Raw genomic sequence first — 22,422 nt, forward strand, 5'->3', positions numbered from 1 at the left:
AATAATAAATTAACTTTTAATTACTGAAATTATTTACATTGATGGAACTCAAGGTGATTATAATCTTTTACTATACAATATTTCCAAATGTGTACCCCCTAACTCAGAGTATAAGAAAGCAAAATTATATTTTGGGCACTTTACTAAAGAACAGCATTTAATTTAACTGGACTACACAATAACAGTAAATAAAGCTTTCGATGTACTAACTATAATATGAGAAGTCTATGAATACAATACTCACAAAAATGTTGGGAGAACTGTTGGGAGACGGTGATAGTAAGTCAGACAAAATTATCTGAGTGGATTTCTCCGGTTATTAGACAGTCTAGCACAAATCTAGCACAAGACTCTTTGCAGCGAAACCTCTCTATAGTGGCCTTTAGACCTCTAATTTGTATTTAATGAACACAGTAGAAGAGATTTCTCCTTTTTAATTTCAAATTTAAGTATTTTGTCTTTGACAGCGCTTTGCACATTGATGCCAAAAACGTTGTGACCTCCCCGGGAGGGATTCTTTCTTGCTGAAGATGTGGAAGTTATCACAGGAACAGTAGCTAACAACACCTCAGAGTTGCTGGGTGGTAGCAAAAGGCTACTTGAATGACAACCTCCTTCACATTTGGAGCTCCTCCCTCATCCTTCTTTCAGTTTCTTTGTTAAGATTCATTACAAGAAAAAAATTAGTTTGCATTTTTGGTGAGCATCTATGAGAAACAGGCTCATAAAACAAAAATCTATAGCAACCAGTGATCTTGTTATAGGCCTCTGCAGAAGCTGAGAGGTTATACTGGTTATATTATTAGTTCTGAAATTATTCTCCAAAATCTAAAATTTCTTAACACAATTTAACACCACATACCTTCATTTCTTAAGACTGAGGTATTCTACTTAAAAATACTTACTCTTTTCCTTACTAACCAACCGCGCACTAGTGCTTGTAGAACAACTGTAGATTTTTTTAATTCAACATATTTTATCCTTTCACACTTCCCGGCCTTCCTGGCTCGTATATATCTCTGTATGGTCAAAGCGGCAGACTTCTGCCGAAGAAAGACCTGCCTTCCTTTGTATCTTCTCAAATTCGCTTGAATCAAACAAGCAGCTTGATGTCTCTACAAGGAAAAATTTGTGAGTGACTTAACAGAAAGGAATAATAATTTCAACCCACTGGAGGCTTTTGAATTTCTCAATGAAAAATGAGATGGTGTAATTACGATTGTTTTTTTTTTTTTTACATTTTTAGCTTAAGAATGTCATATTTCATATATAAGGTGACTGTATGTAATTTCTACAGCTAAAAATTAGGTTTTTATGAAGGTGCAAGCCAAGGTCAATAGATATCTGGTGTTCTTTCCCTCTCATCTTCCTGATACTTCTCATTGTGAGGGAGAAAAGGACTAATATTACCAAAGAACAAATACATTTAATAAAAGTGCTAGCAATATAGAGAACAGAATGGGCATTATAAACAACTACCAGGGAAGCTGTCTGTTGCTTTAAGAACCAAAGACTACATCTCAGAACCAGCACATCTTAGACTCCTCGATTATATAACATCTTGACAACCAATTCTAAGAAACCTAAAGAAGTATATAAATTAAAATGGGCACTCGTTCTGTTTTACAACATAGATTCCCCACCAACTAGCCGGATGACGTTGGGCAAGTCACTTTACCTCTCTAGACCTCAGTTTCCTCATTTGTAAAATAAGAATACTAACTACTTCAATTAATAATCACTACACCAGAGGGTTTTTATGAGGATCAAATTAGTAAATATACACTAGTAGGCATAATAATAATAGCTATATAATAATAGTGAATATTACATTGAAATTTACAAATAAAATTTTAATTTTGCTTTCTTTAATAAAAGACTATAGGTACTGCAGCTATTCTAAAACTCTGATGTTAAATATTTTGAATAGGCCACCAATTGTAGTTTAAAAAATTTTTATTGTTTGACTTATAGTAGACAAAATATGCTACATCTATTATGACTCTCTCCAAATAAATTATTTACTCTAAAATTTACTTCAAACTTCGGTTTCAGAATAGTTTTTAAATATAAATATACAAATTAATATATTCATAAAATGTATTTTTAAGGGTGAATATAATTTTTAGTTGACTGCAATGACGTGTTTAAAATAAATGTATAGCTAACAAAAAAAAACCAATTCCTTTTGTTTTCTTTCCTAAAATGGCTCTTTGCAAATGAGCTTTTTTTCCCCTTTCTTTACCTACTTTTATCATTAAGTGCTCATGAGCTATTCTTCCAGAAAGCATAGCTCTCCATTTTCTCTGAATGATAATTGTTGATGCTCTCATATTCAAAAACCTAAAAAGTAGGCATTGGAAAGCAATTACAAATTTCTTTAATTTACTCAGTAAGTATCTATTGCCCCCCCCCCACTACTTAATACTAGAGAAAGAAAAAATAAGAAAGGCAATGAAAGAAAAAAAGAAAGTGGAAAAGAACAATTTATACTTTAATTCTAGCAATCAGAATTCTACACACACACACACACACACACACACACACACGAAATGACACAATGAAAAAGAAGTTTTGCAATTGGCAATGTTCGTAGCAAGAAATATGAATTTCTAGAATGAGAAAGAACTCCAACCAGGATGAAAAGAAAGTACAATTATCCGGACCTACACAAAGCCTAGATAAAGGGGATGCTGACAGAAGTAACGGCAGAGTCTAAAATCTGGGTCCATATTGCAAGTGAGTCTTTGAGCAGATAGGAGCGGGTCACAAAAAGAACTTGGGAGATTAGAACAGCATCAGGCAAATGAGAAATGGAAATTTGTTTGAAAGGGAAGCCAGGTATCGTACAAATATCTGAAAAGAAATGTTCTGTAAGGAGAACTAGAGAAAAACTTAAAAACTAAGGGCCAGAGATTAAACGTTAGGGGCCAACATAGCAGTAACACATAAAAATTGAGAATGGATTTAACTTACATCATGTTGCCATATTTCTTAGAAAATAAAGCTGAGCACCAATGAGAAAAATTCAAGATTTTGGTACAGGAAACTTAGGTACTACTGGTCCTTAACAGCTGATAGCAGCAACTATATCTTTATATGGTAAGCACTGAGCTTCCACCTGTGGAATTTATCAAGAAACTCTTCTAACATTAGAGTCTCTCCTAAAACAATCTTTAAAACCATCACTGATATAATAATTCATCAATTCTGGTAACTGGGGGAAAATTCTTACACTGTGAAATAAAAAAATAATATAGATAATCTGATAAGAGCTTCAGAAAATGTGTTTCAAAGAAATGAACTAGGAACAGGAAAATACAATGAACAAAAATAAGTTGGTAATTAGGTCTTCATTAAAGTAAAATAGGGGGCTAATATAAAGTAAAAAGAGAAAAAGAAAAAGAAAAAAGAAAAATGATTGTATCAAGGCTCTATCTCAAAAAATAAGAGTCTTATTTTGTTTCATCAGTGGAGATAACACTAACAAAAGAAACCATACAAGCTAGGCGTAGCAAATATTTAAAAGACAAAGAAATAAGCAGTATTATTTTATATAAAGACTTAGCTACCACACACACAGACCCTCATACTCCCCTAACACAGCTATGATACATTACCGTGTTCTCTCCAGTTTGGTATAGAAACAACCTTGAATGACTTTAACAGCTTTTAATATAGCTAGATATTCTTTACGTGCTTTCCAAGACCTATACCAGGCTTGAATCTTGCAAGCAGCTTTCACTTTACATAAATACTTCCTGGCTTTATAGCTCCTCCACGCAGCCTATTAAATACATAAATATAAAAAATATGCAAGGATATGTATTTTTTTATTGTTGTTAATTGAAAAAAAATCAGTATTAAAGATAGCTAATGTAATGCTAAGTAGACAAAAATCAATTGCAGAAATATAGTCATATGATGACTCTTCTATTAGGCGCATTCATTCCTGACATAGATGAGCCCCCTGAAACAGTGCGGCTTACCACAGTGAACACCTATTATATGCTTTATCACACGTACCCTGGCTGGCTGACAGCTAAGCCTAATATAACCTTAACAAATATTCCTAAATTTTAATATATGTATAATGTCTGAAAAGCCAGATGCGTGCATTGTCCTTACTATCTCAATCCGTTTGGAAGAACAGAAAGCAAAGGAACACACTGACTACTTATTGGGAAGGAATAGGAATCTCTCGTACCTCCCACCCACTTCCCTCACATGTATCCCGGGTTTTGTGTCCAGGCTGCAGCAAAATCCTGAGAGCAACTATCTGTCTGAGCACTATCAGTTTTTCCAATTTCTGCAACCTTGCAGCTGACTACACGTGTAAGTGACAGCTATAACCTATTAAGCCCTTCGCACTAAGCACTATTAAAACCTTATAATAACATAGGTAGATAATATTTAATCTAGAGACGAGTAAACAAGGCCCAAAGAAATTGAGTAACTTGTTGATGTGCAGGTAGTAAGTGGAAGAAGTACCTTTATTCTTTACAAATATCTTGTGAGATGATTATTAAGATCTCTATTTGACAAAACAGAAATCAACATTGACGAAGAAGAGACTTGTTACACCACAAGGCCAGTAAGCGACAGAGTCAAGATCTGAACCCAAGTCTTGACTCCAAACAAATACTGCAGCCACAATCTACATGGGGATCAAGCTCCAAATTCAGCTGACAAGCAAGAATTACTCTTGTGATGTCCTTAACTTACTCAGAGCACATTATATATGGCTTTTATGTAAACAAACCTGAACACCAACATATTGGTATTCACAGTAGGAGCCAGGCATCAGTATTTCTAAAAATTCTAAGTGATTTCAATGTGCACTAAAGTTTGAGACCATGAAGGATATGTTAAAAACCAGACGTGTAAAGTATAATTTTTAAATGTAATCATGTATGAAAAAAATAGTCAAAATTTCCTAAGATTGTTACTGTGGCTTTTCTGTCATTTCAACTGAATATAACCCTAACACATCTAGTTAACACATTTCAACCCTTAACTTCTTGGCAGCATTTGGAATTTGAGCATTCGTTTCTTCTTCCCTCAATCCTTGGTTTCTTGATACTATAAATCTTTCAGTTTTCTTGTTCTCTCTTACTACTATGTGTTGGCTTCTCCTCTCAATGTTCTCACATGCTGACGTTCTTCAGTGTTGGAGTCCCCAGCAGGCTCTCTCCTTTTACCCATTTTCCACATTACTTCTACGTGATCCCGTCACTCCATGACTTCAATGATGCTATGTATGCCAATAATGTAGAAGTCAAATTCCGAAATCTGTACTACTCTCCAAACACAGCCAGCTGCCTTGCTAGACACTTCAACTTCATCATGTACCTCAAACTGCACACCTCATCAATCTTCCAGTCTGCTCCTCTCTGCTGCCTCTGTCAGCAAATGGTAGCATCTGCTGTTACTTAAGTTGCGCACGTGGCTTGAAAGCTCGTTTAGGCTCTATGTGATGCAAGTACTACGCCCTCCACTCAAAAGAATCCTTGCAATCCCATTGCCACCACTAAACTATCTTTCACCTGACCTACTGCCAACAGCCTCCTGGCTGGTCTCTCTGCTTCTAGTCTTGCTCCCCTTCCAGTCCCTCTTCCACATTATTGTCAGAGCAATTATTTTCAAAATAAAAATATGATTCTGGTCTTCTTTTTAAACTCTTCTAGAACTTCTTTTAATCCGATGGAAAAAGACTACCCTTCTATGTCTTACAAAGCTATCCACAATCTCACTCCCTCTATTGCCATCCTGGTCTCCAATCACTCTTTTCACAGTACTACACACACTCTTGCTCTAGTTTTTGAACTCCCTGTTATCTCCTACAACTAGAATGTTCCTTGGATATATTTTAGTGGGCTCTTTCCAATTCATTCTTGAGCATAACATCTCAACTTAATATATGTATAATTTAATATATTATACATATGCATGTTAATATAATGTATATGTAATATATAAATATTATACATACATATTAATATAATGTGTATATATATGTTATATGTAATAATAATAATAATAATAGAATGAAAAAAATAATATAAAATTGCTTTGGAAACCAGAAGTGCTAAATGCTCTGAATAAACTACACCGGCCTATCTAGCTTAAGTAGGTCTTATTAGCAGATTGGTAGAGGGATAAAATTATACCATTTGGCCTAAACTTGGCCAAATATCACTTTACCTTAGCTTAAATTTCTCACTTAAAAAATAATTTTACTCAAAAGAGTAAAACTATAATCAAACTATATTCTCAAAATTAACACCCACTGAAATGCAACAAGCGTAGAGCGATCATGTCCAGAGGAATTCTAGTTCTGCACTGTCTTAGCTGAATTATTAGTTCCCTTTTCCCACTCTCAAAAACGTTCCATTTTGGAAGAAAAGTGAAATGGTCATGTAAACTAAGTATTATGTTTTATGATCTGCTTAAACTCATTTTATAAATCTAACAAATATTGGTTAAGGAAAGAATGCAAGCGTTACATTTAAATGTACAAGTACCTGGATTTTTATGGTGCTATCCTTAATTTTCTGAAACTTTCGTTTCTGTATAAATCCTCTTGTTCTAGCTTGAATAATGATAACACTGCTCCTAACGTGTAAATATGCTTCTCTTTGAGGTTCTGCAGACAAAAAGCCTCTGTGGTGATTTTGTAAAACCGATGCTGCTTTCCTATACAATAAAAACTGCTTTCTTGCTTGCCATGTCCTGAAATACTGCTGTAGGGTTACAGCAGCTCTTTTCTGCTGGACAAATCTTCTCCGATACACAGCCATCTGAAGGAAGGACTGAATTCGTAGGGCAGCATGCTTCTGTGTTTCCAATATTTCTGTGGCCGTTTTACAAAAAGCTTTTTGAATCGTTACTGCAGCCCTGCCCTGGGAATGACACTCTGCCTCCTGTGAACAAGCAACTAGAGAAGCTCTATGCCACTTCTGAATCCTAAGTGCTGAGCTTTGCACAGCTTCATACAGAGTTTCAGTTCCGTGGCGGCAGAATGCAGATCGCTTCTCAATGGCTGCCATCTTTGCCTCAGATAGGTTTTTCAATTTCTGTCTAACTTTCATGCCTCTAAAAGCAGCCTGAATAATTCGTACAGATTTCTGGAGTGCTAAGAAATTGTTTCTTTCCGTTTTTACCCTGACATATGACCTATAATAATACTGTATAAGAACAACGGCAGTTTTCTTTGCCTGATAATCAAGTTTGGCCCTATGCATTCGGTAGAGTGACTGAATTAGGGTGGCAGCCAGGTGCATACGCTGGATATCCTTTCGGACCTTAAAGCCTCTGTAGGAAGACTGTATACAAATGACCGCTTGGGTACGCACTGCAGTTAGTGCTCTGTATCTCCTCTGAACAAAGACTACTTTTGCTCTGAAGTGCAGATAATGCTTCCTTACTTTGGAGGCCTTAAGATGCTTCTGAAGAACAGTGGCGGCCTGATGCTGCTCCTGAATCTGTTTCCTTATGATCATGTCCTGGAAATCTGCCTGAACACAGGCCGCTACTTTCCTAAGTGCATCGTGTTGAAGTGCTTTCCTCTTCTTTGCTCTATATATTTTTTGGATTACTTTTGTGGCCCACTGAATCTTTCGGTAAAAAAGATACTGTCTATACATTCGATATGTGCTTTGTATTATGATAGCAGCTCTGTGTTTTTCTCTTAACAGCTGTCTTGCTTTCATTTCCTTATATGCAGCCTGAATGACCAAAGCAGAATGTCTTTGTCGGACATAATTTTCTCTTTGCAGTTTTGCAGCTCTGTATATTCGGTAATGTTGCTGAATTAGAATTGAGGCATGTTTCCAAGCCTGAAAGGTAACATACGTCCTGTGCATTCTGTAAGTGGCCTGGATGAGAGCTGCAGCCCTGTGCATCGCCTGAACCTTCTTCTTTGCCATCAGTCTTCGGTAAGATGACTGGATTGTAATGACCGCCTTTTGTACTTTCAAGAATTGATGCAAGTGATGCCTGGCACACGTGGTGGCCCGATATCTCCTCTGCACAAAAACAGCAGCTTTTTTGAGGGAAACAAATCTTTTCCTTACCACTAAACCCCTAAACCTGCTCTGAATAAGCACGGCAGAGGAATGCATCATTTTCAAATGCCTTCTCGCTTTCATACCCCTAAATGCAGCCTGAAGGATCAGGGCAGAATGTCTTTGTCGGAGATAACGTTGTCTCTGCAGTTTGGCAGCCCTGTTCGCTTGGTGTCGCTGCTGGATTACAACGGAGGCTTGTCTCATGGCCTGGTACCTCACGTGTGCTCTGTGCATTCTGAAAGCTGCCTGGATGACAGTGGCAGCCCTGTGCATCTCTTGCATCTTTTTCCTTACCACCCATCCTCTGTATGATGACTGGAGTGTAATGACCGCCTTTTGTGACTGCAGGAATTGTTGTAAGTGATGCTTTGCACAAACAGTTGCACGGTATTTTCTCTGAACCCAAAGAGCAGTTTTCCTGAGAGACAGAAATCTTCTTCTCATCTTCAGAGTTCTAAATCTCCTCTGAATCAGAGTTGCAGCTAAATGCATCATTCTTAAGTGTCTTCTAGCTTTCATCCCCCTAAAACCAGCCTGAATGCATATGGCAGAATGCCTTAATTTGTTATACCTTTGAAATTGTACGTTTCTCTCCTTCACTGCCCGGTACCTCTGCTGTACTGTTTGTGTTACCTTCTTTAACTTACTAAAATACGTTTGCTGTCTGTATCTTCTGTAACAGGACTGAATGCGTATTGCTGCATTCTGCATCTTCCTGAGAGTCTGTCTAACTCTTACTCCTCTAAAACTTGCCTGAAGAACAGTAACAGCTTTCAAAATTGTCAGGTACTTTGCACGCTGAATTTTACCTTGACAATATGCTCTGTATCTTACCTGAATGAGGACAGCTGCTGTTCTCATTTTGTGGTATCTTACTTTTGCTTGATGCATTTTAAACATGGCTTTAATGAAAGTGGCTGCTGTGTGCATGTGTTGAATACGTCTTCTCACTCTAATACCTCTAAAAACAGCTTGAATTTTAACTGCTGTCTTCTTTAAATTAAGATATTCCTTACGTTGACGGTTTGCAATTTTGATATTTCGATACCATCTCTGAATTAGAACAGCAGAAGCTCTGTAGGTTGCATAGTTTTTTTTGGCTTTGTAAGCTCTATATGTAGACTGTATAGCGACTGCCGCTTTGTTGTACTCCTTTATTTTTTTTCTTACTCTCATACTTCGGTAAGCAGACTGTATGATGACTATGGCCGCTTTGGTTTTCAGATACAACTGACGCTGTCTCCTTCCAATCCTGTACGCCCTATAATACATTTGAATCAGACGAGCAGCTTTTTTCATGATGTCCCACTTCTTTTGCTGCACATGCATTCTGTAGTATGACTGTATGATGACAGCACATTTGTGCTGCTTTCGAATCTGCCTTCTCACTATTTTTCCCTTCCACGTAGACTGAAGCATCAGTGCTGCATTACGGAGTTCAGTGTATTCCATACGTTGCTTCTTTCCCGCGCTCCATGCTCTCAGATGTTGCTGGATGACTAATGCTGCTGTTTTGAACAATCTGAACCGTTTCTGGGTTTGGGCCATTCTAAAAGCAGACTGAATCCTCACTGCAGCTTTAAGTTCCCTTCTGATCTGCGTTCGAACTTTCCAGCCACGATAAGCAGATTGGAGAGAAATCACAGCTGCCTTTGTCTCTAAAAATTGCATTCTTACATCACGAACAGTCCTGTATGTCCTGTACCATCTCTGAATCTTGATAGTAGACTGAAGCACATACTGATATTTCTTCCTTTTACTATAGCCTCTAAAAGCAGTTTGAATTTTAAGAGCAGCTATAGATTGCTGTTTGATTAGCTGGCGTACTTTATAACCTCTGTAAGCTGCCTGCACACAAGTAACTGCTCTTTTAACTTGCAGGAAGTTCTTCCTCTGACTGACCTGTGCTTTGTAAGCGCGATAGTAATTCTGAATGACAACAGCTGCTTTATACATTTCCAGGTAGTGCTGCCGCATCTTTCTCATTCTGAAATAAGATTGTAGTGAAACGGCAGCTTTTCTCTGTGACCTCATCTGCTTTCGAACGAGGTGACCTCTAACAAAAGCTTGCAGTTTGACACAAGATTCCCGCATCTGGACATATTCTTCTCTCTTTAGTGCAGCCACTTTTATGGACCGGTACCATTGCTGGATAAATAGTGTGGCTGCTCTCAGATGTAAATACTGTTTACGAGTCTGTTTCATCTTGACAATTGACTGTAACTTTACTGTAGCATGTTTCAGTCTCAGAAATTTTTTTCTGGAAATATAAGCTCTATAATATGATTGAATTTTTATAATGGATGTGAGGATGTGAATAAACTTTCTCCTGGCTTGCATCCCTCTATATGCAGACTGTAGAACAATGACAGCAGAACGGGTTTTCTGGTAAGATGCTAGAGCCCTCTTGGCTAAAATAGAAGCTCGAAGATGAATCTGAATTCTAAGGGCAGCTTTCTTTATCTTCTTATATTTCTGTAATTGCTGATGCATTCTTACTTGTGCCTGCAATTTGATAGTAATTTTCTTAAGGTTTAGAAATCGAAATCTGTCTCGTCTCATTCTCCAGTATGACTGAAAAACACAAGCAGCCCTAATCTGTCTGCGTAAATTACGAGCTTTCATCCCTCTGAAAGCAGCCTGTAGTTGAATGGCTGCAGCCCGTTTCTGCAAATAGTTGGCGCGCTCAGTCTTTCCTTTCAGATGTGCTCTGTAGAACTTTTGGATAGTCAGTATAGCCTCTTTTCTTCTTTTGTATGACTTTTGGGCTTGAAGGCACCGAAACCTTGTCTGAATGATAACAACACAAGATCTAAGGTGAATATATTTCTGTAGTTCTTTGTGCATTCTATACCATGACTGTATGACAACAGCAGATTTTTCTTCTTTAGCTCGTTTCCTGACATGCCATTCTCTAAAAGCTCTTTGCAATATTATTGCAGCTTTTATTTGTAATTGCATTTTATGTTGCTTCCATCTTCTGAACACAGACTGGATTATAAGAGATGATGATTTTAGCATCTCATATCTCTGTTGATCATGTTTCCTTCTTAAATAAGCAAGCCAATGTCTCTGAATTGTAACTGTAGCCCAACGATATCGTTTGTAAGAAGTAACTGCTATTATCATTCTTATCCTAGATTGCAGGATGACTGAATAATACTTCAATTTAAGAAACTGTTTTCTAGTGGAATATCTTCTCCAATACCTCTGAAATGTAAGAAAGGACACAAAGTAAAACAGACATAACTTTCTATACTTAACACCTCTGCAAGTATTTTTCCTAATATTTTGCTTAAAAATAAACAAGTTAAATTAAAAAAACAATATATTTTTGGAAATTACTTGTCTCTTTTGTTTTTGTTTATGTTTGTAGTTATGTAGTTTCTATATTGACACAGCTGTAGCCAATTCAGAAATCATGATCTCAATCTTAATGGTATTTATATTGCATCTGTGTTTCAGAAACATAAGAAATATAAGCAAGTTTATGTTCTATTAGAATAACATATAAGAAACAGTCAAAATAAAATTATAGTGACATTCTGCTATCTATTGATTCTAAGTAATTTCCTATAAATATACCTTTAGATTTTGTATTTTCTCCTTAATATCAAGACTGCTAAGCTATCTGGTAATGATTGGAAACTGTTTACGTGATGGACCCTGTTCAGGTCTAATAGTTTAAACACAGGAATTTGAGAAACAAGTGAGCCAGATCACTCTCATTTTTCTCATTAAAAATAAAATTACTTCTTCCCAAATTTTGGAATTATAGACTCATGGTCAAAAAGTAGTATTCTGAAAAGATCTGAGAAATGACAAACTGTTTATTTCTTGAATAGCCAAGGTTGCTTCCTTCTCATACTACCCACGGTCCCTAATTCCTTCGTCAGGGTGAGGGTTGGGGAAGAATTCCCTACTGCAGATGAATTTTCCTTACACATAAGGAAAACATTTTAGGGGCGAGGTACCTCTGTCTCCATTAGCACTGCCCATTGTTATGCACCTGTGCTTGGTCCAAGCACACCCACCCATGGGTGAGGAGAGTTAGGGACCCTCTAAGATTTTTCAACAGATACTGCCTTATTCCTTTACTATGTGTCAATTGTGGTTCTGTTTCTACTCTTCAGTCTGATGAGAAATAATGTGTACAGCACATTATTTCTCTTACTATAAAGAGATGCATAAATAATTAAAATATTATAAGTAAATTACAGAATATTAGAGACTGAAAGTTAAACCACAGTTAAACTCAACACTAATGAATATCACAAATTTAATAATGTAGAATAAAAGAATTTACATTGTTTGGACCCATCTAGATAAAATTAAAAAAAAAAAAAAAACAGGCAAGACAAAATGATAGTGTTTAAAGAAGATGTGTAGAAAAAAGGCATGATTAGCATATATTAGAATAATGGTTACTTTGGGCTGGGGTGAGGAAGCTAATGGACTGAGAAATGGCTTCTGAGAAGCTGACAATATTCTATTTCTTGACCTAGGTGGTGGTTACATGGGTATTCACTTTGTGAAAAACTATCAGGCTCTACATTTGTGTTTTGTGCAATTTTCTATGGGTAATATTTCACATTTAAAAATGGTTCAAAAAAGATAATTTGTTAAATCAGAATCCTTCACTTATCAACAGTAGTAGCCAGACACAAAAATTTCCGAATTTATAAAATATAAAATTATGGGGTGAAGCTTCAATGACATTTACATAGGGCAAATTTAAATAGTACACCTCTCCAATGTTATCAAAATAGAATCTAATATCAAAACCTCACACGAAGTTATGGGGAATGGAATATGTCTATTATGCAAAGTAGATATGTTAAAAATTTTTTCTAAGCAGGAAACTAACATAGGCATTCTATATATAGATTATAAGTAATATTTCATTATATACCAACTAAGTGGGCTACAGAGGAAAACGCACACATTTATCCCAAAAGAAGTTTCCAGGACTCATAGTAAAGATTAAAAAAAGAGCATGGTAGAGTTTGTGGACATACAAAGTAAAATGGTACAGTGGGTCAGCATGTCCCATGGAGAAGACTGCAAACCTCTAATATAAAACAAAGACAGAAGGGGTAAAGAATTAAGACTATTCGCTCCTTCAAAGCAAAGGAAGCATTTTGATTTGTTTGAGCCTTATGCTGATCATAGTAGTAGGTAGTAGGAAAGTATTAAATATTTGTTAAAGTACGAGAAAAACACGAAAGCCTAAGAGATACTTTAAAACTTTATATTTTACTTTCTTTCTTAAAAATGTCATTAAAACTTTTTAAATTCAAAATACCAGGATTCTATACCTGAATAACTGATGCTGATTTATTTTGAACTTTTTCTAGTTTTTCCTTTTTTAACATTAATAACTTTCTTTGTGCTAAGAGTCTTCGCCAATGTTTCTGAATGGCCAATGCTGCATTAATCTCCTTTTTCAATCGTTGTTTAGATAGAAAACTGATTACAGCTGATTGAATGATTCTTGCAGCTTTGTCTCTCTCCTAAAAAAACAAACAAACAAACAGAAGACAAAAAACAAAAACAAGCAAATATGAATCAAAAACTTAATTACTTAAGACCTTAAACCATTATTTGTAAGAAAATAATTTGTTAAATATTAATCAAATTGATCCTGAAAATAAAACATTCCTCAGACTTAAGATAGGCTCATCTTTGGAGTAAAGATAATTCTGGGAATGATGAATGGTCCGATAGGTGGATTTGCATATATATTTATAGGATGAAACAAAAATTCCTAGTAAATATAAGTCTAAAATAAAGATCATACACACGTTTGATATACCACAGATTGTCAATAATAAATGTAAAGGCAATTTAAATACGGTATGTTTATCAGATTATGGCCCAGATTCATGTTTGATTTTTTAAAAAGAGGTGGACTGGGGGGGGGGGGTGGTGGGGAAGAGACCCTAAAATAAACAAAATGCCTTACAATAGAATATAGTATTGTTTTGTTACAACTTGAACAAAAGAATTAACAAAAAGAGAGAAGCAGCAAAATACCACTTTTAGCACAGGCTACAACGGTTTTACAGCATAGACACTCAAAAGATAAGAATATTGGATTATGAGAAGTGGTATCAGGACCTATGCCCGACAGCATAGGTGCTCAAAGAGGAGCCACCTACCCTGGGAGCACTATAGGCTGGTACCCTACATGTCTCTAGATCCGTGACTCCTAATAATGCATTACTAAGAAAAACAACATAGGTTAAATACTTACTAGGCACTAGGCACCATTCTAAACACTTCATGAATGGTTCATCTAAATCTCACACAACTATAAGAGCAGATGAACAGGTACTAATTTTATGACTATGAGGAAACTGAGACAGAGCAGTCAAGTAGATTGTCAGTCCACTGGTAAGATAACCAGGATTTGAACTAGGCAATCACTTTGCCAAACTCTTCAAGGCTAGATTTATCATTTCAGTTACCTGAACTGGAAACTAGAATAGAAGTCATTCCCTCTTATGGCAAGAACAATTTATAGCATGTGTGACAACCTCTTTTTAGCTAAATGGGACAGCTCACCATCCAAGGGTGGGCTCTACACAGATATTAGCTATAGGTTCTAGTTATTAATTAATCCTAATCAGTTGTTGAGTGGAAACCGCACAGTATGGGAACACATTCACTTACGGAAGGGATCAAACTGCCACTCTAAGAAAGGCAAAATGTAGTTAATGGATTGAAACAAATACTAACAAATTGTGAGAGTCATATATTAGATCACTTCTGAGTGAGAAAAGACTAGACAATTCTAAAACTGGGCTGCGGAATTATGTCCAACAAACTGAGTAAGCCATCTAATATCACTGTCAGTAAGTCCCATGTGAAGCATATGGACTTTAAGGCTACAGATAGCCAAATTAAAAGCATCCCCCCTGCCACAATTTCAAAACATATTTCAGAGCTACGATAATCAAACTGTGTGGTCCTAGCAGAAAGACAGGCATATAGACCAATGGCACAGAATAGCCAATGGCCACAAATACACCCTCATATATGTGGATAAATGATTCTTGACAAGGGTACCAAGAATGATCTATGGGAAAAGAACAGTCTCTTTAGTAAACGATGCTGGAAAAACTAGATAGCCATATACAAAAGAAAGAAGTTAGACCCTTTTCTTATGCCATATAAATTAACTCCCAATGGACTAAAGTCCTAAATGCAGGACCTAAAACTATAAAACTGCTTATAGAAAACATAGAGAAAAATTTGATTAACATTGGATTTAGCAATGATTTATAGGATGACACCAAAAGCACAAGCAACAAAAACAAAGAGTAGACAAATGGGGTTACATCAAACAAAAAAATTATTTTCTGCGAAGGACACAATCAACAGAGAGAAAAACCATCTACAGAATGAGAAAAAAAAATATTTGCAAATCATATATGTAATAAGGTACTTGTACCTAGAATATATAAAGAATTCCTATAACTCAACAACAGAAATATCCGATAGCCTGACATACAAATGGCTAACACACAAATGAAAAGATGCTCAACAACACCAATTATCAGAGAAATGCAAATCAAAACCACAATGAGATATCTCTGTACTGTTAACGAGTATTGGCAGGGATGTGGAGAAGTCGGAATCCTCATGCACTATTGGTGGGATTGTAAAATGCAATGAAATAGTATGGCAGTTCTTCAAAAAAAATTTAAAACTGAACCTACCATATGACCCAGCAATCCCACTTCCGGATACATATTCCAAAAAACTGAAAGTACAGTCTCAAAGAGACACACCCATGTTCAGAGGCATTATTCACAAGAACCCACAGGTGGGAATAACCCAAATGCCCAGTGAAAGGTGAATGTATAAACCAAATGTGGTATATACACACAACGGAATACTATGCAGCCTTTAAAATGAAGGAAATTCTTCCACAAGCTACAACATGGATGAACCTTGAGGACATACACTAGGTGAAATGATCCACTGACAAAAGGGCAAATATCGCATGACTTCACACATATGAGGCATCTAAAATAGTCACCCTTCATAGAAATAGAAAGTAGCACGATGATTTCCAGGGCTGGGGGAGAGGGAAACGGGGAGTTATTTCATGAACACAATTTCAGTTGTGCAAGTTAAATTCTGGAACTCTGTTTCATAGCAATGTAAACACGCTTAACACTATTGAACTGTACGCTGAAAAAAGTTAAGACGGTAAGTTTTATGATATGTGTTCTTCACCACAATTTTTAAAATCTGGGTTTAAAAAGGAATTTCCTATTAGCTTAAAAATGGAGTCAAAAGTTGCATTTGAGTCAAAAGTTCTAAGAGCAAGGGGCATTCTTAGATATAGTAGGCTAAGGTAAGTTGACACTTTCCTGTTTGAAGGCTATCTCAATCTCAAGCAAAGTAAATGGAACAATTTTATGTGACATTAGGGAAGCTACAGATGGAAAGTAGACAAATTCAAGGAGGTGAACATGTGATGAAATCAGCAACTTTGAAAACTTATACAAACTGATGGTGAAAGTTCCAATGCTGGCAGTCACTGACTGTTTTCTAAATTAGACCACGTCATCATTTTAAATCCTATGCTGTTGGACAGCCAACAGCCAACCTGTTACAGGCTTGTTTTATTTTACCTTGCATATGAGCCAAACACAGGGATTTACTTTGCTTTGCAGTTTGTGCCGACACTTTGACGGGAAGAACTAAACGGTAGAACGGGTCAGGGGACCGTTGGACAATCCTGTTTCATTCATTAGGTAATTGGGCCATTAGTCAATTTTCACTTGTCTCTGCAAGAACTTGAGCCATTCTATTCTCAATGGATAGTTTATACGAATTACAACACCTGAAAAATCAGCTATCTCAAGTTGGTATTTATAGGTTTATTAACTTATAATATTTCTATGAGAATATACAGGGAACCTACTGCTTAATGTCCCAAATAGCAAATGAAAAGATATAATTGGGTGTTAGCATCATTGTATAAGAGAGGGAGCATGGTCACCTGAGAAAGGAGAAAAGCAGTGGTCTCTAAAAAATAGGGAAATTTCTACTACTGATATCAAAGAAGTAAATCAGGAAAAATGATCTCACCAGCAAAGAGCTAAGAAATCTTTGCAGTTTATAGCTTCTTAAAACAAGATCATCTCGGAAGATTTCATTTGCCACTCACCGACCCCCCACAAATTCTGATAAATATCTGTTTCTTGGGATTTTAAATATCTTATTTAATATCATATAAACAGAATTAATGAAATAATTTGAGAACTAGCCAGGAAAGGGTCTTCGCTGAAAACTCTCCTAAAGCAATTCTCCTACAAGCTTCCAAAAGTACAAAAGTTATCCTTGAAGGGATATGTGGGCAAGGAGGCAGATCCTGAGAAGATGAAGGGCAAAAGAGGGCACAAAGAAGATACGGCAGCAAAAAAGACCATTTGTGAGTATAAGCCACTGCCTAGCTCCCAAAAGTTACTACCAAGAGTTTGAGTAGGGTGAAAGCAAATTTCAATTAATGTTATTTCTGAGTCTGATAAACTATGACAAAATACATGGTATGTGTAAGAGTTGCCAAAATGTAACTGTTTTTATAGAGTTATTAAGGACTCTATCCTAAATGCACAGCAACTCAAAATTGAGGAGCAGTATCGGGTGGAATGTATTTCTGAAATACCTGATAAATGTATCAAGCATGGTTGCTCATTTTATTTTGTTTGATTTTCCAAATAAGTGAATATGGTATTATTAGTGGAAGGAGTAGGTAGAAAAAAGGACTAAAATAGTTTGTTCAACTTGATCAACACCACTTAACAGATGGTTAAAAATCACATTTTTCTCGAAACTCAAAAAATCACTTCTGTTTACAAAGTTGTATAGTATTAGGGTCACAAAGGGAAATAATAAGTAACATTCCTATCCCTATGCCCAGGTCCTAAATATCTTGAGAAATAAAACAACAGAAACCAAAGTACCACTTTTAAACTAATAAAGAGGGGAGCCTGGGTGGCTCAGTCAGTTAAGCATCTGACTTGGACTCAGGTCATGATCTCACAGTTGGTGGGTTCAAGCCCCGCATCGGGCTCTGTGCTGACAGCTCAGAGCCGAGAGCCTGTTTCAGATTCTGTGTCTCCCTCTCTGTCTGCCCTTCCCCCACTCATGCTCCATGTCTCTCTCTCTCTCTCCCCCACTCTTTCTCTCAAAAATAAATAAACATTAAAAAATAAATAAACTAATACAGAAAACACTGGAAAACAGTTTCATGACAGACAGAATGAACTGGCTAACTGAACTGCAAAACCAGACACTAGACGCCTAGACCCAAGGGGCACTCCAGCACCAAGCCTCCCCGAACACAGCATGAAAACCTCATGGAAAGCTCCTGTTCCCTGGAGATACATTAGATTCCAAGAAGAAGCAAATGCTAAGTCAGGTCTCCTGAGTTTACTTTTACAAATTTACAAAGGAAGTAAGTTATTCTACTTCCCCCGGAGCAAACCTGGGGAAAGCGGCCAGAAGACACATCCACTGAAGCAAACATCAGGAGTTAGGGAGAAATATCCATCCCTAACTCAAAACACACACAATTACTAAAATTATGTCCATAGTTTCACACATCAATAAAACGTAAAAATCCTATCAGGAATCAACCAACTGGCATTTTGCGAAGTACAATTCACATTACAGTGTTTTCATTTTTTAGTAGTACCTGATGACGTTTTAGGTCTGTTTTTTGTTTGTATTTTCTCCAAGTTGTCTGTATAAGTCGAGCAGCTCTTGTTTCTTTACAAAGATCCAAAAGTCTTGCACAAAGAAATGACAAATAGGTAATAACCACCTAAGAGACAACAGAAGAGATGAAAGCAGATGTTTAACAGAGATTGTGCAACTTTTACTGTCACCTTCTGAGACTCTTAGTTAAAAACTCTTCTTTTACTTACCTTTTCGTCAGGAATCGTATTGGACATATCTGAATGATGAATCATAGCAGGTATTCCACCAAGGTCTCTAACTGCAGACCTGACCAACTGAAAATTTTTCTTCTCATTTTCTAGCAGTTCTTTGTATAGCTCTGAAGTGTTTTCTACTATGCAAATAAAAAAGAGATTAGACAGGTCCAGTCAAAAATCTCACACGGCAAAGAAAAAACTTGAAACGTTCATCAGCCAAAAGGGACTAACCATGATCAAGTGCTTTAAGAGACAAATCCAGAGAACTTCCATCAGATTCAGAGGATGAATTTAACACGACTGAACCAGTCTGGGTGCATTCCACGGTCTGAGTAGTACGCTGACATATAGCATCAAAAGGCACATAGTGAGGATGGTAGTGATGGATCAGGTAACATAACACACGCCCATCTGAGAAAGACACTGTAAAATTCTCCACCTGATGGAAATACCAGAAGCATAATCAGCTGGGATTATATAGTAACACAGGTTATTAGTGGTTTTATGGTCCATATTTCCTTTCAATAGCTGAGAATATCACATTAGGGGTTAATAGGACCTAGAAGAATATTATATTTATAGCCAAATTCTCAATTATAAAATTCTATTTCAAAAACAAAATTTGAGTGGCTCGGTTGGTTGAGTGTCCAACTTCGGCTCAGGTCACGATCTCCGGATTTCATGAGTTCGAGCCCTGAGTTGGGCTCTGTGCTGACAGCTCAGAGCCTGAAGCCTGCTTCGTGTCTGGGTCTCCCTCCCTCTCTCTTCCCCTCCCCTGTTCATGCTCTGTCTCTCTCTCAAAAATAAATAAACATGAAAAAAATTTTTTGATTATCGTGCTGGGAGAAATAGGATCCCTCAAAAAATTCGCGTCCTTCCTAGGACCTGAGAATGTCACATTATTCAGATATAGACTCATTGCAGATTTAATTTGTTGAGATGAGGTCATACTGCAGTAGTGTGGGTTCTCAGTATCAGTATGTCTGGTATCCTTATATGGAGAGAGACACAGAGGCAGACACAGGAAGATGCTATGTGAGAACAGAGGTGGAGATTGGAATAATGTATCTGGAAGTGAAGGAATGCCAAGGATTGCCAGCAACACCAGAAGTTAAGAGAAAGGTTTGGAACACACTCCCCGCTAATCTTTAGTGGCTCTCTAATATTTAGTTAAAACGTAGAAGATGATCCATCTATCTGACTTTTTTTCTATAACCAGAGTCGTTCAAGGTATAATACTTTACTATATTTAGTTACATGTATTCTGTATCATTTTTCTGACTTCATATTCCCTACCAGATATTTTATTCATTTTTACATATTTACAATTAAAGGTATAGTTCACACAGAAATATAGTATCAGTCTAATAAAACACTCAACTTAGATTTTTTCCTCCTCCTTGTACCCAGCGGTCAGGTTCTCTATTGATCCTTCCTGCATGAGGGGTTTATTTGAATTTACCTTTATAAAAAGGGTGTGATCCTTAGGTGTCCCAGTTTTATACAAGTGTCTCCTATTAAAACTCCTGACTAGAACAATTTTTCTTAGTAATCGTGCATTACACAACTGGTGACAGATTAAATACAGTAAGTGAAAATATCCTCACTCATTTGAGGACAAGTTTGCTCATATATAAACTAAATTATTTAAGAAATGCAATGAAATATTTTAGGAATTGAAGTCTGACTTTAACCAAAATGTATTTAAAGACACTGAAGTAAAACAAAACAAAACAAAGAAACTTACCTTTTTATTATAGAAAGCACAAACAGCATTTACCCAATCCATCAACAGCTTTATGCTCTCACTATATCGTTCAAAGGAACCACTATTCCTTTTGTCTTTTTCCTTATTGATAATAGCATCAGAATGGCATGACAGTGCAGACGTTGTTTTCTTCAGACTCTGTGTGTGTTTTAAAAAGTCAATTTCTTCTTTCAACTGGTCTAAATTAAGGGAAATATCCACCTGAAACACACAAAAAAAGATAAGTCTCTTTATGTTTTTCATGTGTCATTTGTAACCCACAAAAGTTAGTCTTTTTCCTTAAGGTAAACATAGTTTATGAAGCAGTGGAATGCATAGTGGTTAATGTGTGTCACGTGAATCATGCAGAAGATTTGGGACCACACGATCCTGGGTTCTAGTCTCGTCTCTGCTTCCTATCGATAAGGTAACTTTTAGCTTTAGTTTTCTTACCTATGAAGTAATGACAACACCTACCTTACACGGGTGTTGTGAAGATTAAATTGGAATATATATAAAGCAATTACCACAGTTCCTGGGACAGAATAAAGCCTAGTAATTTTGCTAGTCCTCATCTGATGCAAAATGCTTCTATAAATCAGTACTGAAAATTGACAAAAAGTGCAAAATTTACAAAATGTACAATACCTGAAAAGCAAATGCTATTTTCCAAAGTAACGCAAGAGTTTTTTCTCTGTGCCTATCCACAATATCCTTAGATAGGATTGCATTTCCTGTAAATGAAATCAGTTTGTTAGCACAATCTATGTATATATCAATTTTTGGTGAGAAGAAAAATTTTTATCTTTACTCAATTTTTACCATGTTCATCATTTAATTGAATTCCTCGTGATCTAAGAATTTGAAGAACAATGTCGACATTGTGCATCTTCTGAAGACGACTTATTGCAGGGATCCTGAGTTTCTTTGAGAGATTCCAGTCCCGTGTGAGAAGTTCCATGATTCGCCTAACAATAAAGGAATTTTCAGATGACACTGTCATATAAAAATATATAGGAAAAGCCCCCTGCATCAAAAGATGGGTCTCAAACCATATCCCAAAATGTCATAAATATCCTGTCCTTACCTTCCCCACACTGAGACGCTAAGAATCTGTCAGTGTATGATTGTCCTTATCACAGGAAAAAATAAACTTAACTTTGCTTTAAAAAACAAAAAAAAAAGGGGTGCTTGGGTAGCTCAGTTGGTGAAGTTCTAGTCATATTCTCACAGTTTGTGAGATTGAGCCCCGTATCGGGCTTCATGCTAATAGCATGGGATCTGCTTGGGATTTTCTCTCTCCCTCTTTCTCTGCCCCTCCCTGGCTTGTGCGCTCTCTCTCTCTCTCCCTCTCTCTCTCAAAATAAATACAAATAAACTTAACTTCCCCCCCACACACATATAAAAACAAAAACAAAACAAAATAAAATATATACGTAAGATGAAATTTATTTAAATACAGTTATCACCCACATAAATTTCCAACATTTAAAGAATTTTAGGTTAGAAAGATCCCAAAAAACTATCTGAAAACTGTTGCTTCATAGTTAGCAAATAAGAGTCATTCTCATTTTAAGCCTGGGGTTTGAGGTCTATGAACAGAATGTAAAAAAAAAAAAAAAAAAGATGAGACACACATAAATGAACA

General features: G+C 36.4%; 1 protein-coding gene across 5 annotated transcripts in view; it reads right to left on the minus strand.

The window, feature by feature from the left end:
* ASPM (assembly factor for spindle microtubules) overlaps window positions 1-22,422 on the minus strand; it is a 49,371-nt gene that overhangs the window by 10,298 nt on the left and 16,651 nt on the right. For 3 of the 5 annotated variants that reach the window (XM_049634293.1, XM_049634291.1, XM_049634294.1), the window contains 11 exons: window positions 21,597-21,742; window positions 21,423-21,508; window positions 20,775-20,996; window positions 19,259-19,466; window positions 19,019-19,164; window positions 18,787-18,915; window positions 13,388-13,582; window positions 6,525-11,279; window positions 3,621-3,787; window positions 2,250-2,343; window positions 906-1,115 (listed from right to left, as the gene is read on the minus strand). In XM_049634293.1, the coding sequence (XP_049490250.1) occupies window positions 906-1,115; window positions 2,250-2,343; window positions 3,621-3,787; window positions 6,525-11,279; window positions 13,388-13,582; window positions 18,787-18,915; window positions 19,019-19,164; window positions 19,259-19,466; window positions 20,775-20,996; window positions 21,423-21,508; window positions 21,597-21,742 (6,358 nt within the window). The remainder of the gene's footprint in view (window positions 1-905; window positions 1,116-2,249; window positions 2,344-3,620; window positions 3,788-6,524; window positions 11,280-13,387; window positions 13,583-18,786; window positions 18,916-19,018; window positions 19,165-19,258; window positions 19,467-20,774; window positions 20,997-21,422; window positions 21,509-21,596; window positions 21,743-22,422) is intronic. The other 2 variants (XM_049634292.1, XM_049634295.1) reach the window with 2 other exon arrangements.

The sequence above is a fragment of the Panthera uncia genome, chromosome F1 (assembly GCF_023721935.1).
Source record: "Panthera uncia isolate 11264 chromosome F1, Puncia_PCG_1.0, whole genome shotgun sequence".
Classification (NCBI taxonomy): domain Eukaryota; kingdom Metazoa; phylum Chordata; class Mammalia; order Carnivora; family Felidae; genus Panthera; species Panthera uncia.